At 40.9% G+C, this 21,895-nt stretch overlaps 1 protein-coding gene across 1 annotated transcript in view; it reads left to right on the top strand.

Annotated features, from left to right (window-relative positions):
• Positions 1-3,778: 3,778 nt before the first annotated feature.
• Positions 3,779-21,895, top strand: part of LOC110533391 (alpha-1A adrenergic receptor) — an 18,290-nt gene continuing 173 nt past the window's right edge. Inside the window, exons 1-2 of the mRNA XM_021617538.3 lie at positions 3,779-5,092; positions 19,476-21,895. The exon at positions 19,476-21,895 is cut by the window's right edge and continues 173 nt beyond it. Coding sequence (XP_021473213.3) covers positions 4,135-5,092; positions 19,476-20,017 — 1,500 coding nt within the window. The 5' untranslated portion in view covers positions 3,779-4,134 and the 3' untranslated portion in view covers positions 20,018-21,895. The remainder of the gene's footprint in view (positions 5,093-19,475) is intronic.

Below are 21,895 nucleotides of genomic sequence, written 5' to 3'. Positions count from 1 at the left end.
ACATCTGACTACAGAGTGATCTGTTATTGCTGTTAACCACTGACTACAGAGTGATCTGTTATTGCTGTTAACATCTGACTCCAGTGTGATCTGTTCTTGCTGTTAACATCTGACTCCAGAGTGATCTGTTATTGCTGTTAACCACTGACTACAGAGTGATCTGTTATTGCTGTTAACATCTGACTACAGAGTGATCTGTTATTGCTGTTAACATCTGACTACAGAGTGATCTGTTCTTGCTGTTAACATCTGACTACAGAGTGATCTGTTATTTCTGTTAACATCTGACTACAGAGTGATCTGTTATTTCTGTTAACATCTGACTACAGAGTGATCTGTTCTTGCTGTTAACATCTGACTACAGAGTGATCTGTTATTGCTGTTAACATCTGACTACAGAGTGATCTGTTATTTCTGTTAACATCTGACTACAGAGTGATCTGTTATTTCTGTTAACATCTGACTACAGAGTGATCTGTTCTTGCTGTTAACATCTGACTACAGAGTGATCTGTTATTGCTGTTAACATCTGACTACAGAGTGATCTGTTATTGCTGTTAACATCTGACTACAGAGTGATCTGTTCTTGCTGTTAACATCTGACTACAGAGTGATCTGTTATTGCTGTTAACATCTGACTACAGAGTGATCTGTTCTTGAAATTAATATCTGACTCCAGTGTGATCTGTTCTTGCTGTTAACATCTGACTACAGAGTGATCTGTTATTGCTGTTAACATCTGACTACAGAGTGATCTGTTATTGAAATTAATATCTGACTCCAGTGTGATCTGTTCTTGCTGTTAACATCTGACTACAGAGTGATCTGTTCTTGCTGTTAACATCTGACTACAGAGTGATCTGTTATTGCTGTTAACATCTGACTACAGAGTGATCTGTTATTGCTGTTAACATCTGACTACAGAGTGATCTGTTCTTGAAATTAATATCTGACTCCAGTGTGATCTGTTCTTGCTGTTAACATCTGACTACAGAGTGATCTGTTCTTGAAATTAATATCTGACTCCAGTGTGATGTGTTCTTGCTGTTAACATCTGACTACAGAGTGATCTGTTCTTGAAATTAATATCTGACTCCAGTGTGATCTGTTCTTGCTGTTAACATCTGACTACAGAGTGATCTGTTCTTGAAATTAATATCTGACTCCAGTGTGATCTGTTCTTGCTGTTAACATCTGACTACAGAGTGATCTGTTCTTGAAATTAATATCTGACTCCAGTGTGATCTGTTCTTGCTGTTAACATCTGACTACAGAGTGATCTGTTCTTGAAATTAATATCTGACTCCAGTGTGATCTGTTCTTGCTGTTAACATCTGACTACAGAGTGATCTGTTCTTGAAATTAATATCTGACTCCAGTGTGATCTGTTCTTGCTGTTAACATCTGACTCCAGTGTGATCTGTTCTTGCTGTTAACATCTGACTCCAGAGTGATCTGTTCTTGCTGTTAACCACTGACTCCAGAGTGATCTGTTCTTGCTGTTAACATCTGACTCCAGCGTGATCTGTTCTTGCTGTTAACATCTGACTCCAGAATGATCTGTTCTTGCTGTTAACATCTGACTCCAGAGTGATCTGTTCTTGCTGTTAACATCTGACTCCAGAGTGATCTGTTCTTGCTGTTAACATCTGACTCCAGAGTGATCTGTTCTTGCTGTTAACATCTGACTTCCGAGCGATCTGTTCTTGCTATTAACATCTGACACCAGAGTGATCTGTTCTTGCTGTTAACATCTGACTCCAGAGTGATCTGTTCTTGCTGTTAACATCTGACTCCAGAATGATCTGTTCTTGCTGTTAACATCTGACTCCAGTGTGATCTGTTCTTGCTGTTAACATTTGACTCCAGAGTGATCTGTTATTGCTGTTAACATCTGACTCCAGTGTGATCTGTTCTTGCTGTTAACATCTGACTCCAGAGTGATCTGTTCTTGCTGTTAACATCTGACTCCAGAGTGATCTGTTCTTGCTGTTAACATCTGACTCCAGAGTGATCTGTTCTTGCAATTAACATCTGACTCCAGAGTGATCTGTTCTTGCTGTTAACATCAGACTCCAGAGTGATCTGTTCTTGCTGTTAACATCTGACTCCAGAGTGATCTGTTCTTGCAATTAACATCTGACTCCAGAGTGATCTGTTCTTGCTGTTAACATCAGACTCCAGAGTGATCTATTCTTGCTGTTAACATTTGACTCCAGAGTGATCTGTTCTTGCTGTTAACATCTGACTCCAGAATGATCTGTTCTTGCTGTTAGCATCTGACTCCAGTGTGATCTGTTCTTGCTGTTAACATCTGACTTCAGAGTGCACTGTTCTTGCTGTTAACATCTGACTCCAGAGTGATCTGTTCTTGCTGTTAACATCTGACTCCAGCGTGCACTGTTCTTGCTGTTAACATCTGACTCCAGAGTGATCTGTTCTTGCTGTTAACATCTGACTTCAGAGTGATCTGTTCTTGCAATTTGTAGTCTATGACATGTCAGATGTAGATATAATGTATCACACAGTAGTTTTGGATTTAGTGAAATAATTAGTAGCTTAAGTTAAGTAAACAATATTTTTCTCATTAAGGTTAGCTTTAGTGTAGCTTTAATTATTCCAGTGTGAAGTAGTTGGTAGCTTAGTAAATGTATATTTTCAGAGTAGATTCCCCAACACTAAACAGAAAGTAGTTTGAATGATTATTAAAGTCTAACTTTCAGGTGTAGGCTGTGCGTGATGGTCCCTAAAAAATATCCAAAGTGTAGTCTAACTTATGTAATCACAATCAATTGTGCATTAAGTTTGTGTAGATTGTAGCCTAATTATGAGACAATGACTACACTGAGTGTAGAAAACATTAGGAACTGCTGCTCTTTCCATGACATAAACTGGTGAAATCAGGTGAATCCAGGTGAAAGCTATCATCCCTTATTGATGTCACTTGTTAAATCCCCTTCAATCAGAAGAGGAGGAGACAGATTAAAGAAGGATTTTTTAAGCCTTGGGACAATTGAGACATGATTGTGTGTGTGTGTGCCATTCAAAGGGTGAATGGGCAAAACAACAGATTTAAGTGCCTTTACACAGGGTATGATAGTAGGTGACAGGCGCAATGGTTTGTGTCAAGAACCGCTGTGTTTTTAACGCTCAACAGTTTGTATGTGTGTTAAGAATGGTCCACCACCCAAAGGACATCCAGCCAACTTCACACAACTGTGGGAAGCATTTGGAGACAATATGGGCCAGCATCCCTGTGGAACGCTTTCAACACCTTGTAAAGTAAGGTAGGGTAAAATAGGGTGCAACTCAATATTAGGAAGGTCTTCCTAATGTTTTGTACACTCACTGTATATCATATGTGTAATCACCAGTAGGCCTTCAGGTTAGTGATTTGATTTGTAGTCCTTACTATAGCAATGCAACAATTTATTGTTGTTGTTGCGCTGGCCTTGACACATACTGCGTAGAGTTTTAATGCAGCATTCAAAACAACTGGGAACTTGGAAATCTCCGACCTCCCACTTGTCTTGAAAGCACCATAGATAGATCATATAATAATTGGCGTGTTGATGGCACATGCTATTGCATATGCCTGTGATTTAAATTATTGGTTGATATAGCCATGTGCTTCTCAGTTTCAGGATTCCCGTATTGGTAAGTCCTGGAAACAATTTTGTGAGAGCATTGTCAGATGACTTCCAGTGCCAATATGTTTAGGTCAGTGAATAAAGGGGAGGAAAGGTTGCATATTGTGAACATGGATGCGGGAGGGGTCAGTTGGTGGTGTTGCTGCGTTTAGACAGCTTGTATCACCACGGTGGCAACGCTGCAGAGTAGAGAGGAGGGAACGGAGTGAGAGGCGACAGTCACGACGACTGCAGCAGCTGGTTAAAGTGATATAATCTTGTGTTATGAAATTTAAATTTTCCGGGAAACATCAGGGGATTATGGAACCACACCATAGAAGGTCATTGCGCTTTTTCGATCAGTTTTGCGCTCATTCTTAGTAATTGTTTTAATTTCCAAAGCCACTTGAAATGAAGAATACTGGTGATTTAACAAAATTAACAATGTGTCTGTGTTGATCCATGGATTTACACTTATCTGGTATGGAGGAACTGGGTCATCAACATGAGTTTTGATACTGCTAATGATGCCAACTTCTGGAGTAACGGGTCCTCTGAGCTGTACGCAGAGACACCAGGACCGTTGTCTGCAAATAAGTCAAATTTGACCACAGCGAATTACACAGACACGAATCCTCTGGACCTTACCCGAGCCGTGTCCGTTGGTATGGTTCTGGGCGCTTTCATTTTGTTCGCAATCGTGGGCAACATACTCGTAATACTTTCCGTTGTGTGCAACAGACACCTGCGTATCCCAACGAACTATTTCATTATCAACCTAGCAATTGCAGACCTGTTACTGGGTACCACAGTTCTGCCCGTGTCCGCAACACTGGAGATTCTCGACTACTGGGTATTCGGGAGGATCTTCTGTGACATCTGGGCAGCAGTGGACGTGTTATGTTGCACGGCCTCCATCATGAGCCTGTGCGCAATATCCATAGACCGTTATATAGGCGTGCGCTACCCACTGCAGTACCCCTGTATAGTAACGGAGAAAAGAGCCATTTTGGCCATGCTCGGTGTGTGGGTTCTCGCCACTGTCATCTCAATCGGACCTCTACTAGGGTGGAAACAACCACCCTCAAATGATGACACCGTTTGCCCCATCACCGAAGAGCCCTTTTACGCACTCTTCTCCTCCCTGGGTTCATTTTACATACCTCTGGCTGTCATCCTGTGCATGTACTGCCAGGTTTATGTAGTTGCCAAACGGACAACTAAGAACTTGGAGGCGGGGGTCATGAAAGAACGCATGGACTCGAATGAGCTCACGCTCAGGATCCACTGCAAAAACGCACAGCTGCAAGAATACGGCGTCACGGGCAAAGGCCAGGCGCGGAGCACGCTAACGGTTAAACTGCTCAAGTTCTCCCGAGAGAAGAAAGCTGCTAAAACTCTGGGTGTGGTGGTAGGCATGTTTATTCTCTGCTGGCTGCCATTCTTCCTCGTGCTGCCCATCGGTAGGTTTGGAGTTTTTTTTGTTTGTTGCAAACTTGTGTCCCAATTTCTCACTAGTTCTATTGGGTTAAATTGATCCACATACCTGTTAGATAGATATGACACTGCACGCATACATGTTGTTTTTCAAATAAACCTTGAACGTGTGCGTATGTTTGCGTGCGTGTGTGTGTGTGACATGACAGGACAGCATCTAACCGAACAGCCTATTCTCTGCTAGTGTCCTCCAATGCAAGTATACAGCGCATTTGGAAAGTATTCAGACCCCGTGACTTTTTCCACATTTTATTACATTACAGCCTTGTTCTAAAATGGATTCAATGTTTTTTCCCCTCATCAATCTACAAACAATACCCTATAATGACAAAGCAAAAACAGGTTTTTAGAAATGTTGGCAAACATTTTTTTTAACCTGAAATATGACATTTACGTAAGTATTCAGACCCTTTCCTCAGTATTTTGTTGAAGCACCTTTGGCAGCGATGACAGCATAGAGTCCTCTTGTGTGCGACACTACAAGCTTGGCACACCTGTATTTGGGGAGTTTCTCCCATTCTTCTCTGCAGATCCTCTCAGGCTCTGTCAGGTTGGATGGGGAGCGTCGCTGCACAGCTATTTTCAGGTCTCTCCAGAGATGTTCGATTAGGTTCAAGTCTGGGCTCTGGCTGAGCCCCTCAAGGACATTCAGAGACTTGTCCTGAAGCCACTCCTGTGTTATCATGGCTGTGTGCTTAGGGTCGTTGTCCACAGAGGAACTCTGGAGCTTTGTCAGAGTGACCATCGGGTTCTTGGTCACCTCTCTGACCAAGGCCCTTCTCCCCAGATTGCTCAGTTTGGCCGAGCAGCCAGCTCTAGGAAGAGTCTTGGTGGTTCCAAACTTCTTCCATTTAAAAATGATGGAGGCCACTGTGTTCTTTGGGACCTTCAATGCTTCAGAAATGGTTTGGTACCTTTTTCCAGATCTGTGCCTCGACACAATCCTGTCTCTGAGCTCAATTCCTTCGACCTCATAGTTTTGTTTTGCTTTGACATACCCTGTCAACTGTGGGACCTTATATAGTCAGGTTTGTGCCTTTCCAAATCATGTCCAATCAATTCAATTTACGACAGGTGGACTCCAATCAAGTTGTAGATACATCTCAGGGATGATCAATGGAAACAGAATGCAACTGAGCTCAATTTCGAGTCTCATAGCAAAGGGTCTGAATACCTAAATAAGTTATTTTTTAAATTTTATGTTGTAAATTAGCAAACAAATTCACAACCTGTTTTCACTCTGTCGTTATGGAGTATTGTGTGTACATTGTCGAGGAAAAAAATGAATCTGAATCCATTTTAGAAAAAAGCTGTAACCTAACAAAATGTGGAAAAAGTCAAGGGGTCTGAGTACTTTCCCGAATGCACTGTATAAACACTTAAGCACTCAAGCAGATATACACACAGACAAAAACACTTTCTCCCTCCCTCTCTCCCTCTCTCTGACACACACACACACACACACACACACACACATAATCATTTTTTTCACATACAGTATGCCAACAGTATAGAGCATATTTTCTAGTCAGTGGCACCAGAAACGGGCAATTTTTCATTTACATTTTGTAAAGAAATGACATACATACACACAACCAGACACACTGTCACATTCTAAAACACACAATCTACACATACATTATCCTTTAGTTGTACTGTTTGTATATATTGTATTTTACATGTGTGTGACTGTTCTTGTCTATCGGTGCATGAGAGTTTCTGCTACTCGTCATGTTTTATGTTTTTGTGATGACCGCCGGATGAATAGCTGCTGCTTCAGCAAAACCTAATTTGATTACAAATAAAGCACTAAAGCAAAAACATCAATAGCCCTATACCACTAGGCAGGAGACTATATAAATAGCTACAAAAACACATCAATAGCCCTATATCCCTAGGCAGGAGACTATATAAATAGCTACAAAAACACATCAATAGCCCTATATCACTAGGCAGGAGACTATAGCTACAAAAAACATCAATAGCCCTATATCCCTAGGCAGGAGTCTATATAAATAGCTACAAAAAATATCAATAGCACTAGGCAGGAGACTATAGCTTCAAAAAGCATCAATAGCCCTACATCCCTAGGCAGGAGACTATATAAATAGCTACAAAAAAACATCAATAGCCCTATATCACTAGGCAGGAGACTATAGCTACAAAAAACATCAATAGCCCTATATCCCTAGGCAGGAGACTATATAAATAGCTACAAAAAAACATCAATAGCCCTATATCACTAGGCAGGAGACTATAGCTACAAAAAAACATCAATAGCCCTATATCCCTAGGCAGGAGACTATAGCTACAAAAAACATCAATAGCCCTATATCACTAGGCAGGAGACTATATAAATAGCTACAAAAACACATCAATAGCCCTATAGCACCAGGCAGGAGACTATATAAATAGCTACAAAAACACATCAATAGCCCTATATCACTAGGCAGGAGACTATAGCTACAAAAACACATCAATAGCCCTATATCACTAGGCAGGAGACTATATAAATAGCTACAAAAACACATCAATAGCCCTATATCACTAGGCAGGAGACTATAGCTACAAAAACACATCAATAGCCCTATATCCCTAGGCAGGAGACTATATAAATAGCTACAAAAACACATCAATAGCCCTATATCACTAGGCAGGAGACTATAGCTACAAAAACACATCAATAGCACTATATCACTAGGCAGGAGTCTATATAAATAGCTACAAAACACATCAATAGCACTATATCACCAGGCAGGAGACTATATAAATAGCTACAAAAACACATCAATAGCCCAAATCACTAGGCAGGAGACTATAGCTACAAAAACACATCAATAGCCCTATATCACCAGGCAGGAGACTATATAAATAGCTACAAAAACACATCAATAGCCCTATATCACCAGGCAGGAGACTATATAAATAGCTACAAAAAAAACATCAATAGCCCAAATCACTAGGCAGGAGACTATATAAATAGCTACAAAAACACATCAATAGCCCTATATCACCAGGCAGGAGACTATATAAATAGCTACAAAAAAAACATCAATAGCCCAAATCACTAGGCAGGAGACTATATAAATAGCTACAAAAACACATCAATAGCCCTATATCACTAGGCAGGAGACTATATAAATAGCTACAAAAAAACATCAATAGCCCTATATCACTAGGCAGGAGACTATATACATAGCTACAAAAAATATCAATAGCACTAGGCAGGAGACTATAGCTACAAAACACATCAATAGCCCTATATCACCAGGCAGGAGACTATAGCTACAAAACACATCAATAGCCCTATATCACCAGGCAGGAGACTATAGCTACAAAACACATCAATAGCCCTATATCACCAGGCAGGAGACTATAAATAGCTACAAAAACACATCAATAGCCCTGTATCACCAGGCAGGAGACTATAGCTACAAAAACACATCAATAGCACTAGGCAGGAGTCTATATAAATAGCTACAAAAAATATCAATAGCACCAGGCAGGAGACTATATAAATAGCTACAAAAACACATCAATAGCACTAGGCAGGAGTCTATATAAATAGCTACAAAAAATATCAATAGCACTAGGCAGGAGACTATAGCTACAAAACACATCAATAGCCCTATATCACCAGGCAGGAGACTATATAAATAGCTACAAAAACACATCAATAGCCCTATATCACTAGGCAGGAGACTATAGCTACAAAAACACATCAATAGCACTATATCACTAGGCAGGAGTCTATATAAATAGCTACAAAACACATCAATAGCCCTATATCACTAGGCAGGAGTCTATATAAATAGCTACAAAAACACATCAATAGCCCTATATCACTAGGCAGGAGACTATATAAATAGCTACAAAAACACATCAATAGCCCTATATCACTAGGCAGGAGTCTATATAAATAGCTACAAAAAAACATCAATAGCCCTATATCACCAGGCAGGAGACTATATAAATAGCTACAAAAACACATCAATAGCCCTATATCACTAGGCAGGAGACTATATAAATAGCTACAAAAAAACATCAATAGCCCTATATCACCAGGCAGGAGACTATAGCTACAAAAAACATCAATAGCCCTATATCACTAGGCAGGAGACTATATAAATAGCTACAAAAAAAACATCAATAGCCCTATATCACTAGGCAGGAGACTATATACATAGCTACAAAAAATATCAATAGCACTAGGCAGGAGACTATAGCTACAAAACACATCAATAGCCCTATATCACCAGGCAGGAGACTATATAAATAGCTACAAAAACACATCAATAGCACTATATCACCAGGCAGGAGACTATATAAATAGCTACAAAACACATCAATAGCCCTATATCACCAGGCAGGAGACTATATAAATAGCTACAAAACACATCAATAGCACTAAGCAGGAGTCTATATAAATAGCTACAAAAAATATCAATAGCACTAGGCAGGAGACTATATAAATAGCTACAAAAAATATCAATAGCACTAGGCAGGAGACTATAGCTACAAAACACATCAATAGCCCTATATCACTAGGCAGGAGTCTATATAAATAGCTACAAAAAATATCAATAGCCCTATATCACTAGGCAGGAGTCTATATAAATAGCTACAAAAAATATCAATAGCCCTATATCACTAGGCAGGAGACTATATAAATAGCTACAAAAACACATCAATAGCCCTATATCACTAGGCAGGAGACTATATAAATAGCTACAAAAACACATCAATAGCCCTATATCACTAGGCAGGAGACTATAGCTACAAAACACATCAATAGCCCTATATCACCAGGCAGGAGACTATATAAATAGCTACAAAAACACATCAATAGCCCTATATCACCAGGCAGGAGACTATAGCTACAAAACACATCAATAGCCCTATATCACCAGGCAGGAGACTATAAATAGCTACAAAAACACATCAATAGCCCTGTATCACCAGGCAGGAGACTATAGCTACAAAAACACATCAATAGCACTAGGCAGGAGTCTATATAAATAGCTACAAAAAATATCAATAGCACTAGGCAGGAGTCTATATAAATAGCTACAAAAACACATCAATAGCACTAGGCAGGAGTCTATATAAATAGCTACAAAAAATATCAATAGCACTAGGCAGGAGACTATATAAATAGCTACAAAAACACATCAATAGCCCAAATCACTAGGCAGGAGACTATAGCTACAAAAAACATCAATAGCCCTATATCACTAGGCAGGAGTCTATATAAATAGCTACAAAACACATCAATAGCACTATATCACTAGGCAGGAGACTATATACATAGCTACAAAAACACATCAATAGTACTAGGCAGGAGACTATAGCTACAAAACACATCAATAGCCCTATATCACTAGGCAGGAGACTATAGCTACAAAACACATCAATAGCCCTATATCACTAGGCAGGAGACTATAGCTACAAAACACATCAATAGCACTATATCACTAGGCAGGAGTCTATATAAATAGCTACAAAAACACATCAATAGCCCTATATCACTAGGCAGGAGACTATAGCTACAAAAAACATCAATAGCCCTATATCACTAGGCAGGAGACTATATAAATAGCTACAAAACACATCAATAGCCCTATATCACTAGGCAGGAGACTATAGCTACAAAAACACATCAATAGCCCTATATCACTAGGCAGGAGACTATATAAATAGCTACGAAACACATCAATAGCCCTATATCACTAGGCAGGAGACTATATACATAGCTACAAAAACACATCAATAGCCCTATATCACTAGGCAGGAGTCTATATAAATAGCTACAAAACACATCAATAGCCCTATATCACTAGGCAGGAGACTATATAAATAGCTACAAAAAATATCAATAGCACTAGGCAGGAGACTATAGCTACAAAACACATCAAATATGACCAATTGTTGATTATACTCATTATTTTGTGTTTTTAATAAACCAGTTTGTTCATCACATAAATAAATCCTGAATTCTCCTTTTTCAAGCTTGATATTGATCAGTCCCCACCATGCTTGAGATGACAGAAATGGTCAGTGTTGTGGCGATAAGCAGGTTATTTGGAACTGCTAACATTACCCAGTGTTAATGTCCAATCGAGGCTCCCTTTAGGACCATAAGGCTGTGTGGGTGACAGAGACGGAGACGTATATGCATTGAGGCACAGCAGTCACCTAGCCTGGCCACACCATGGAAGTGGAAGCAATGTGTAGAGGTGGTGACAGCCAGTGAAGATTCACACAGAGTAAATTGATGTTGCAAAATTAAGACAATGCCTTTGGGTAGTAACCTAATTAGTCTGCCGTTTGTCCGTGTCTTTGTGTGTACCATACGCTATAGGAACCCTGTTGGACCCTCCCCCCGAGAGGCTCAGGGACATTTTAAGATAATAAAAATGTCATTGGTTTGAAGGATTACAGCTTTCCTGACGCTGGTTGTAATTTCCCCCTCCTATCGGGGTTTTGGAATAGGATGTTTGATATACGTGTTATGTATTCTGGGAGCAACAATAAGCCCTGAATAGCTCCGTCTTTGCTTTCTCTGCCCTCACAATGCTTTCAGACTACCAGTATATCAGTGAATATATAATCTACAGAACATTATATTCAATTCTTATTTACTTGAGGTATAGAGATTGAGAATAGTTATTATCTCAATTATAAAACCCAAGATATAAACTGTAATAATTGGCATATATGGTGTTTTCATTTGGAAATGATTGGGTCCTTACAAAGCAGTCACTCATATGTTTTTAGTCGTTAACTTACTGTGTAGCCATTCTCTCAGACAAATTGGATCAAAATAGCTTTGTCAAATATTCTTGGTGTCCACATTCGACAGACTATTGCAACTGGCAGGATTTTTAAATGATCTCTTTGAAAGCCTTTGCAGATTGTGTTTGACGATAGCGCCACTTTTCACTGCCAGTATAAACTAGGCAATTCTCAAGCTGTCTGCACTGACCCAACGAAGGCATGTTTTGTTTGTATCACCCAACATAATGTAATTACCACAAACAATGGTGCTCTGTGATCTAGTATGCCTGTATCTTACACCTTGTCCTCGTGCGGAGGTGGTGAACAATAGAAGGATCATTTTGTGGGGAAAACAGGAAACAACATCTGTTCAAACAAACACAGATGATGGTAATCAGGATAGAAGTTGAGAGTTTTTTTGCTTTTTTCATCACCAAACTCACCAGATGAACCGAAATATTACATACTAAAGATATTGCTCTTCGATTGTCGCTTTCCATGTTATGTAACCAATATTTACTGTTTTGTCAAGGTTACAAGTTGAATATATAACCTCTTAGAAAAAAGGGTTCAATAAGGGTTCTTTTTTTAATTTGAGCGTGATATAATGGTGATGGGTCCCTTATGCTTCTAGATCAGTGGTTCCCAAACGTTGTATAGTCCCGTACACCTTCAAACATTCAGCCTCCAGCTGTACTCTCAAATGTTGTTTTTTTGCCATCATTGTAAGCCTGCCACACACACACTATACGATACATTTATTAAACAGAAGAATGAGTGTGAGTTTTTGTTACAACCCGGCTCGTGGGAAGTGACAAAGAGCTCTTATATGACCAGGGCACAAATAATAATATAATAATTTTGCTCTTTATTTAGCCATCTTACATATAACAGCTTATTGGTTCATCAAAAAACTGTGAATAACTCACCACAGGTTAATGAGAAGGGTGTGCTTGAAAGGATAAATATAACAATGCCATGTTGGGTTGTATTGGAGAGAGTCTCAGTCTTAAATAACTTCTCCACACAGTCTATTTAGTTTTCATGCTAGTGAGGGCCGAGAATCCACTCTCAAATAGGTACATGGTTGCAAAGGGCATCAGTGTCCTAACAGCGCGATTTGCCAAGGCAGGCTACTCTGAACGCAGCCCTATCCAGAAATCTGGCAGTGGCTTCTGATTTAAATTCAATTTTCACAGAACCGCTTGTTGCAATTTCGATGAGGCTCTCTTGTTCAGATATCGGTAAGTGGACTAGAGGCAACGAATCCAGTTGTTTGTGATGCCTGTTTCGGGAAAGTACCTGCGTAATTGCACACCCAACTCACTCAGGTGCTTCGCTATATCACATTTGACATTGTCCGTAAGCTTGAGTTCATTTGCACACAAAAAATCATATTTAAAGCTATGAGGCTATGATGGAAATACCTGTGTGTTGTCCTTGTTAATGCAGACAATATTCCACATTGAATATAGTTTCAGAGAGTTCCTGTAATCCTAGATTCAGATCATTCAGGTGAGAAAAAAACATCACCCAGATAGGCCAGTTGTGTGAGAAACTATCATTGCATAATGTAGAAAATACACGAGAGTTCAGGGGCCTTGCTTTAACAAAGTTAACCATTTTCACTGTAGTGTCCAAAACATCTTTCAAGCTGTCAGGCATTCCCTTGGCAGCAAGAACCTCTCGGTGGATGCTGCAGTGTACCCATGTTGCGTTTGGAGCAACTGCTTGCACGTGCGTTACCACTCCACTATGTCTCCCTGTCATGGCTTTGCGCCTTCAGTATAGATACAGTGCCTTGCGAAAGTATTCGGCCCCCTTGAACTTTGCGACCTTTTGCCACATTTCAGGCTTCAAACATAAAGCTATAAAACTGTATTTTTTTGAAGAATCAACAACAAGTGGGACACAATCATGAAGTGGAACGACATTTATTGGATATTTCAAACTTTTTTAACAAATCAAAAACTGAAAAATTGGGCGTGCAAAATTATTCAGCCCCCTTAAGTTAATACTTTGTAGCGCCACCTTTTGCTGCGATTACAGCTGTAAGTCGCTTGGGGTATGTCTCTATCAGTTTTGCACATCGAGAGACTGAAATGTTTTCCCATTCCTCCTTGCAAAACAGCTCGAGCTCAGTGAGGTTGGATGGAGAGCATTTGTGAACAGCAGTTTTCAGTTCTTTCCACAGATTCTCGATTGGATTCAGGTCTGGACTTTGACTTGGCCATTCTAACACCTGGATATGTTTATTTTTGAACCATTCCATTGTAGATTTTGCTTTATGTTTTGGATCATTGTCTTGTTGGAAGACAAATCTCCGTCCCAGTCTCAGGTCTTTTGCAGACTCCATCAGGTTTTCTTCCAGAATGGTCCTGTATTTGGCGCCATCCATCTTCCCATCAATTTTAACCATCTTCCCTGTCCCTGCTGAAGAAAAGCAGGCCCAAACCATGATGCTGCCACCACCATGTTTGACAGTGGGGATGGTGTGTTCAGCTGTGTTGCTTTTACGCCAAACATAACGTTTTGCATTGTTGCCAAAAAGTTCAATTTTGGTTTCATCTGACCAGAGCACCTTCTTCCACATGTTTGGTGTGTCTCCCGGGTGGCTTGTGGCAAACTTTAAACGACACTTTTTATGGATATCTTTAAGAAATGGCTTTCTTCTTGCCACTCTTCCATAAAGGCCAGATTTGTGCAATATACAACTGATTGTTTTCCTATGGACAGAGTCTCCCACCTCAGCTGTAGATCTCTGCGTTCATCCAGAGTGATCATGGGCCTCTTGGCTGCATCTCTGATCAGTCTTCTCCTTGTATGAGCTGAAAGTTTAGAGGGACGGCCAGGTCTTGGTAGATTTGCAGTGGTCTGATACTCCTTCCATTTCAATATTATCGCTTGCACAGTGCTCCTTGGGATGTTTAAAGCTTGGGAAATCTTTTTGTATCAAAATCCGGCTTTAAACTTCTTCACAACAGTATCTCGGACCTGCCTGGTGTGTTCCTTGTTCTTCATGATGCTCTCTGCGCTTTTAACGGACCTCTGAGACTATCACAGTGCAGGTGCATTTATACGGAGACTTGATTACACACAGGTGGATTGTATTTATCATCATTAGTCATTTAGGTCAACATTGGATCATTCAGAGATCCTCATACAACTTCTGGAGAGTTTGCTGCACTGAAAGTAAAGGGGCTGAATAATTTTGCACGCCCAATTTTTCAGTTTTTGATTTGTTAAAAAAGTTTGAAATATCCAATAAATGTCGTTCCACTTCATGATTGTGTCCCACTTGTTGTTGATTCTTCACAAAAAAATACAGTTTTATATCTTTATGTTTGAAGCCTGAAATGTGGCAAAAGGTCGCAAAGTTCAAGGGGGCCGAATACTTTCGCAAGGCACTGTACCAACACATCTTGACCACCGAAGTCCATCTGATGTCACAAATCTGTCCAGTACTTTAAAAATATCCTCTCCTGTTGGCCTGGTTTCCGGTGATTTGCAGAAGAGGATGTCTTCCTTAATTGACCCCCCATAAACCTAACGGACATTTACCAGGAGCTGTGCCAGGCCCTGTTGACTCATCCATCTGTAACGCATATAATTCACTGACTTGTATTTCGCAGCAGTAATTGTTTCAAAACATCTTTTGCCATGTCACTGATGCGTTGTGTTGTTTGTTGAAGACATTGTCTGATTAGTTTTTTTGGCCTTATCCCCCAGCATTGTCCCAGCCCATATCCGCGGCAGCAGGAAGAATTAAGTCCTCCACAATAGTATGGGGCTTGCCTGCCCCAGCCACTCGGTAGCTCACCATATAAGACTCTTCTAGCCCCTTCTTATTAAAGGTATCTGTTGCTTTTATACTTCTACGTCTTACTACTCGAAAGTCGTCTTAATTCTCGCTCAAAAAACTCCCCGTCTTATTTTTCAAATTGTCATGTTTCGTTCGTAAATGTTTCCCGCGAGAGAATAACGGTTAATGTGATTGGACTTAAATTATTCGACTAGGCTACCTGTATTTGACATTTTTTGGCAGTGAAACGAGGCTACTCAGGCGAGAGGAAAAAAACTCACCCAAATTGTATTATTTTTATTTTTTAAATGTGAATCACATTTTTACTTGGCATACCCCAGACAGCATTGCACATACCCTAGTTTGTGAATACCTGTTCTAGAGTAATGCAGTTGGAACGCCAGGGCCTTCGTACGGTAGGGCCCCACTGACTAGCATACCTCTTAGGCCCTCTTTAAATATGGCTTTGGACAAGATCTTTGACTCCATGCTTTCGTCCATTCGTAGGTGTGTGAGGAGGGGTCCGAGGGTATTTAGTTCCCAGGTAGATCTCAGGGTCATTCATAGCCTACTCTATCATAGTCAAGTGTGTCTTAGAAAAGCAACCAAAACCAGAACAAAAGATAAACCCCTCCCTGTACACACTATCTGCTCCTGGTTGAATCTGTAGTCAATGCTTCTGTCTAAAACTTTTTTAAATGGCAGTTATTTTCTCGTGCCATCAATGCACGGACATACAGTTCCTCTAATGGCCTCCACATGGGCAGGAGAGGGCATGGACTGAGAGATTCCTTTTGGGATTATTTCTATGGCGACTGATTGTGAAATGAGTCCAGGAACAATTATAGATTGAGGTGTTTGCTGCATTTTATCCTGAGTTCTCCTCCCCGTTCCTCGAACATGCTGTTAGCAGCACTCAGGGTGAAGCCAGGAGATGTGTTGAAAGCCTGCAGCCTCACAGGGCACTGCATTTTTTTAAACCTTTATTTAAATAGGCAAGTCAGTTAAGAACAAATTCTTATTTTCAATGACGGCCTAGGAACAGTGGGTTAACTGCCTTGTTCAGGGGCAGAACGACAGATTTGTACCTTGTCAGCTCGGGGATTCGATCTTGCAACCTTCCAACGCTCCAACCACTAGGCTACCTGCCGCCCCTAAAGACCTCATACAGGCACTGTACATTTAACTGCCGTCTCTCTTTAGAGTCTAATGTATTTCACCAGTCCTTGCTTTGTTGTTTACTCCGTCTGTAGAGCAACATCAACTACCTTCCTTTGTTTGGCTCGATAGTCAGCCAGCGTTAAGCAGCCGTCGAGAAGGACTCGGTCAATTAGTAGATAAGAAAGCCGGAAGCATCTGGTTTCTGGATGTGTGAAAGACGTTGCCAGTAGATTAAGTGGTGAATTAGTGATTAAATCACTGGGTTAGATAGACTGTGGACAGAGAAATTGGACAGAGAGCTGTGATTTGTTGCCCTGGATTCCACAGTTGCACGGCACGGAGGAGCATCCTAAATATTCTCAAGTGAGAACTATCAGAACATAGTGCAGGGTTAATTCTATTTCAATTCTAGTCAATTCGAAAGTCGAATTCCAAATTTCCCTCATTGAAAAGCATTGAAGAGAATTGGAATTGGAATTTTAGTGTACTTGCAGAATTTAAATGGAGTTGACACCAATCCCGGAATAGTGGGTTGTTGGCTTCATGTGACTAGGGAGGTTCGGGGCTGAGGAGGTTACAGTGTATGGAACTGTGCTGGAGAACTGTACACACGTTTTACTGGAAAACAAACCCAGCCAGAAGCACATCATTAATTACTGCAGTGGACTAAATTAGGGTCACACAGTGTTTCTTGGTTTGAAACAAATATACTTTGAAACAAAGGTTTTCACCTCACACTCATTTGGGCTCCTGATTGGTGCAGCAGTCGAAGGCATCTCAGTGCTAGAGGCTTCACTACAGGCCCTGGTTCAATTCCAGGCTGTATCGCAACTGGCCATGATTGGGAGTCCCATAGGGAGGCGCACAATTGGCCCAGCGTTCTCCGGGTCAGGGTTTGGCCGGGATAGGCCGTTGTTGATAATAAGAATTTGTTCTTAACTGACTTGCCTAGTTAAATTAAGGTTAAATAAAGGTTAAATTAAAAAATATTCATAGTTAAGGGCTTAAAAAAATAAGACACCTGTACCATGTCAGAAATAGAGTTGAAATGTATTCAATTTTGAGTTTGCATCCTAATATTACACTTGATATTCATCACAGAAGACTGGCATATAACAAAACCGTTTGACGTAGAAACACCAGATTTCTGGCGTTTAAAAAAAAAAAAAAAAAATATTGTTTTTATTGATAACATTACACCCATGGGGACACTAGGTTATTTAACTGCAGGAAAGGACTACAGTGTAACCACAGTCTCTCCTCAGGCCAGGCTGAGAAATTACAAATGTGTCCTTGAATTAGATGTTTCTAAGAGCCATGGTTCTATTGTGAGAAAACACAGTAATAACTCTTGTTAAACATCTCTCCATCCCAGAGTCTAAAGAGAGAACCAGGATGGAATGCCACATCTTTCTCTTCAGGTTTTCATCCAATAACGTGACAGCCAGGGTTTCTGTGGCAGGACATACCAAAGTGGATGAGTACCCACAATGCTGAGTCCAAAAAGGCCAAAAAAGGGGATGTGATGTTCAACAGGGGAGGAGTGCAAGGGCAGTAAAACAGTGGACTCCCAGCAGTGAAAGCCTCTGGGATTAGTTCGCCTGTAAAATTAGGAAGGCTTTGGAATGATGACGGATCTCTGTGACCTTTGTTTATGAGCTGGAGACAGTAAAGATAAAGATAAAACTCCAGAAAGTGCTTCTCTGAAACTGATGCTATCTCGTGCCAGCGCAGTAGTGGCATTGCTTACTGTAATGATTTCTTTATTGAATGTGAGATTGCTTGTAAATCCTGCCTTATCTTTAACTTTTTCCACATTTGCAGTTTTTACAGCTTTTATTGTTTTAACATTCAAGGTTCAGTAGCTTATTTAGAATCGGTGAAGGCTGATGTGAGGTCGGTAGAGTTGACCTCAGTGGTTAAGGAGACCATAGTACAGTAATGATGAGTGCCGTCAGTGAGTCACCCTTATCTTTCTCCATCTAAGACAATCCGAAACAGGAAACAGCCAAGACAATAGAATCAGCACCAAGATGGTAGTCATTGGAATCACTGTGTAGCCATCAATGTAAGCGTTGGAGACCCACCAATCTCCAATGTCCACCCACCAATCTCCATCGGAAAAAAATAGGACGCTTCAAAAATACCAGCAGACAGACAATTTGTCTGTACTAAAGAGTTGAATAAAGACCCCCACCCTGCACTCCCTAAAACGTTTTCTCATCTCATCTCCTTCGTTGCTGATCATTGATCTGAAAGGTCTGGGAAGGTGAAAGCAAGCTTATATTTCACCTTTCTCCGTCTCTCTCGATCAGCGGTGCGGAGTGAGAGGAGAATGCCGGTGGATAGCTGCTGGTACGTTGGCTTTCTGTGAGGTTCTATTGAATACTGCCATCTATTGATCATCAAAATGAATGGATTGAAGAGATGGTTCCTCCCCTTTACATTATTGTCTCTGGATACATCCACCACAACAGTACATAGCACAGCGTAATCATTTCTCAAATGTAAAGTCATGTGTCATTAAAAAAAAAGTAATGCATAATAACATTTGTTTTTCCGATAATATCTCTCAATTGATAACCTATTTTCACCATGTACTCTCTCAGGGTCGTTCAACGCCAACCTGCGTCCCTCGGAGACGTTCTTCAAGGTGATCTTCTGGCTGGGCTACTTCAACAGCTGCCTGAACCCCATCATCTACCCCTGCTACAGCCGAGAGTTCAAGCAGGCCTTCATCCGTATCCTCAAGTGCCGCTGCCATCAGAAGAAGAAGCAGAAGGGTTCGAGGGCCTACTACAACCAACGTTCCTCTCGCCTGGGCTCCACCAATACCTCCTACCTGAACGGAAGTCAGCAGACCCTGTCCTCCGTCAACCCCAGCCCTCACTGTGTCAGCAAAGGGACTGGCTCTCGCCTAGAGCCTGGGTTTGACCTCAACTCCCCATCCCCCTGCACGTCTCTGCCTGGGAGCCCTTTCACTGGCCAGATGAGAGCCCTCCCTGGGGCTGTCTACCAGAGCACCAGCAGAAATAACAGAGTCCACCTGGTCTCTCCCCTGGCCAGGGAGTCAGTTCATGCCAATGGACAGAGTAGGAATGGAGAGGTGGAGCATGGCTCAATCAGGGCAACACCTGACACAATTATGTAATGACTGTGTGGGGCACCAGTCATAAGCCTGGACAATATCGTTTGATAGTCTGTACTAATGCTGGCATGAGACTTTTTTTTTAGAGACACTATACATTGGATCATTGTAAATGTCTAAATGCAATATGGACAGCAGCCTAACTACTGTAGCAGTATGGATTGAAGATGTCCACATCACAATGTTTCCCTGAGTATTTCTTACTAAGAATCTGGTTGCTTCTAGTTCCATGTCCTCCAAATGTCATCGTCAATAGGACTTTTGGACAATTTTAGACAGAACATTGAAGTCTTCTGCTACTGCACAAAACACAATGTGTGCAGCTCTGGCACATACTAACTAGGCCCTTGAAAGACTCCATGAAAAAGGGACCAACTGTACTGACGTTTTGTCCTGGGTTGCACTGCTCTGCATTTTCAACAGATATACATACAGTTGAAGCCGTAGCCAAATACATTTCAGCTCAGTTTTTCACAATTCCTGACATTTAATGCTAGTAAAAATTCCCTGTCTTAAGTCAGTTAGGATAATCACTTTATTTTAAGAATATGAAATGTCAGAATAATAGTGGAGAGAATGATTTATTTCAGCTTTTATTTCTTTCATGACATTCCCATTGGGTCAGAAGCTTACATACACTCAATTAGTATTTGGTAGCATTGCCTTTAAATTGTTTAACTTGGGTAAAACGTTTCGGGTAGCCTTCCGCAAGTAAGTTGGGTGAATTTTGGCCCATTCATCCTGACTGAGCTGGTGGAACTGAATCAGGTCTGTAGGCCTCCTTGCTCGCACACGCTTTTTCGGTTCTGGACACAACATTTCTATAGGATTGAGGTCAGGGCTTTGTGATGGCCACTCCAATGCCTTGACTTTGCTGTTCTTAAGCCATTTTGACACAACATTGGAAGTATGCTTGGGGTCATTGTCCATTTGGAAGACCCATTTACGACCAAGCTTGAACTTCCTGACTGATGTCTTGAGATGTTGCTTCAATATATCCACATAATTTTCCTGCCTCATGATGCCATCTATTTTGTGAAGTGCACCAGTCCCTCCTGCAGCAAAGCGCCCCCACAACATGATGCTGCCACCCCCGTGCTTCATGGTTGTGATGGTGTTCTTTGGCTTGCAAGCCTCCCCCTTCTTCCTCCAAACATAATGATGGTCATTACGGCCAAACAGTTCTATTTTTGTTTCATCAGACCAGAGGACATTTCTCCAAAAAGTATGATCTTTGTCCCCATGTGCAGTTGCAAACAATAGTCTGGCTATTTTATGGCAGTTTTGGAGCAGTGGCTTCTTCCTTGCTGAGCGGCCTTTCAGGTTATGTCGATATAGGACTCGTTTTACTGTGGATATAGACACTTTTGTACCTGCTTCCTCCAGCATCTTCACAAGGTCCTTTGCTGTTGTTCTGGGATTGATTTCCACTTTCGCACCAAAGTACGTTCATCATCTCTAGGAGACAGAATGCGTCTCCTTCCTGAGCGGTATGATGGCTGCGTGGTCCCATGGTGTTTATACTTGCATACTATTGTTTGTACAGATGAACGTGGAATCTTCAGGCATTTCGAAATGCTCCCAAGGATGAACCAGACTTGTGGAGGTCTAAAAAAATTATTCTGAGGTTTTGGCTGACTTCATTTGATTTTCCCATGATGTCAAGCAAAGAGGCACTGAGTTTGAAGGTAGGCCTTGAAAGACATCCACAGGTACACCTCCAATTGACTCAAATGATGTCAATTAGCCTATCAGAAACTTCTAAAGCATCATTTTCTGGAATTTTCCAAGCTGTTTAAAGGCACAGTCAACTTAGTGTATGTAAACTTCTGATCCACTGGAATTGTGATATAGTGAATTATGAAATAATCTGTCTGTAAA

The sequence above is a fragment of the Oncorhynchus mykiss genome, chromosome 10 (genome assembly GCF_057628025.1).
Source record: "Oncorhynchus mykiss isolate SJ-2025 chromosome 10, ASM5762802v1, whole genome shotgun sequence".
NCBI lineage: Eukaryota > Metazoa > Chordata > Actinopteri > Salmoniformes > Salmonidae > Oncorhynchus > Oncorhynchus mykiss.
The sequence above is the reverse complement of the archived record's forward strand: the minus strand, read 5'-3'. Positions and strand labels throughout refer to the sequence as shown.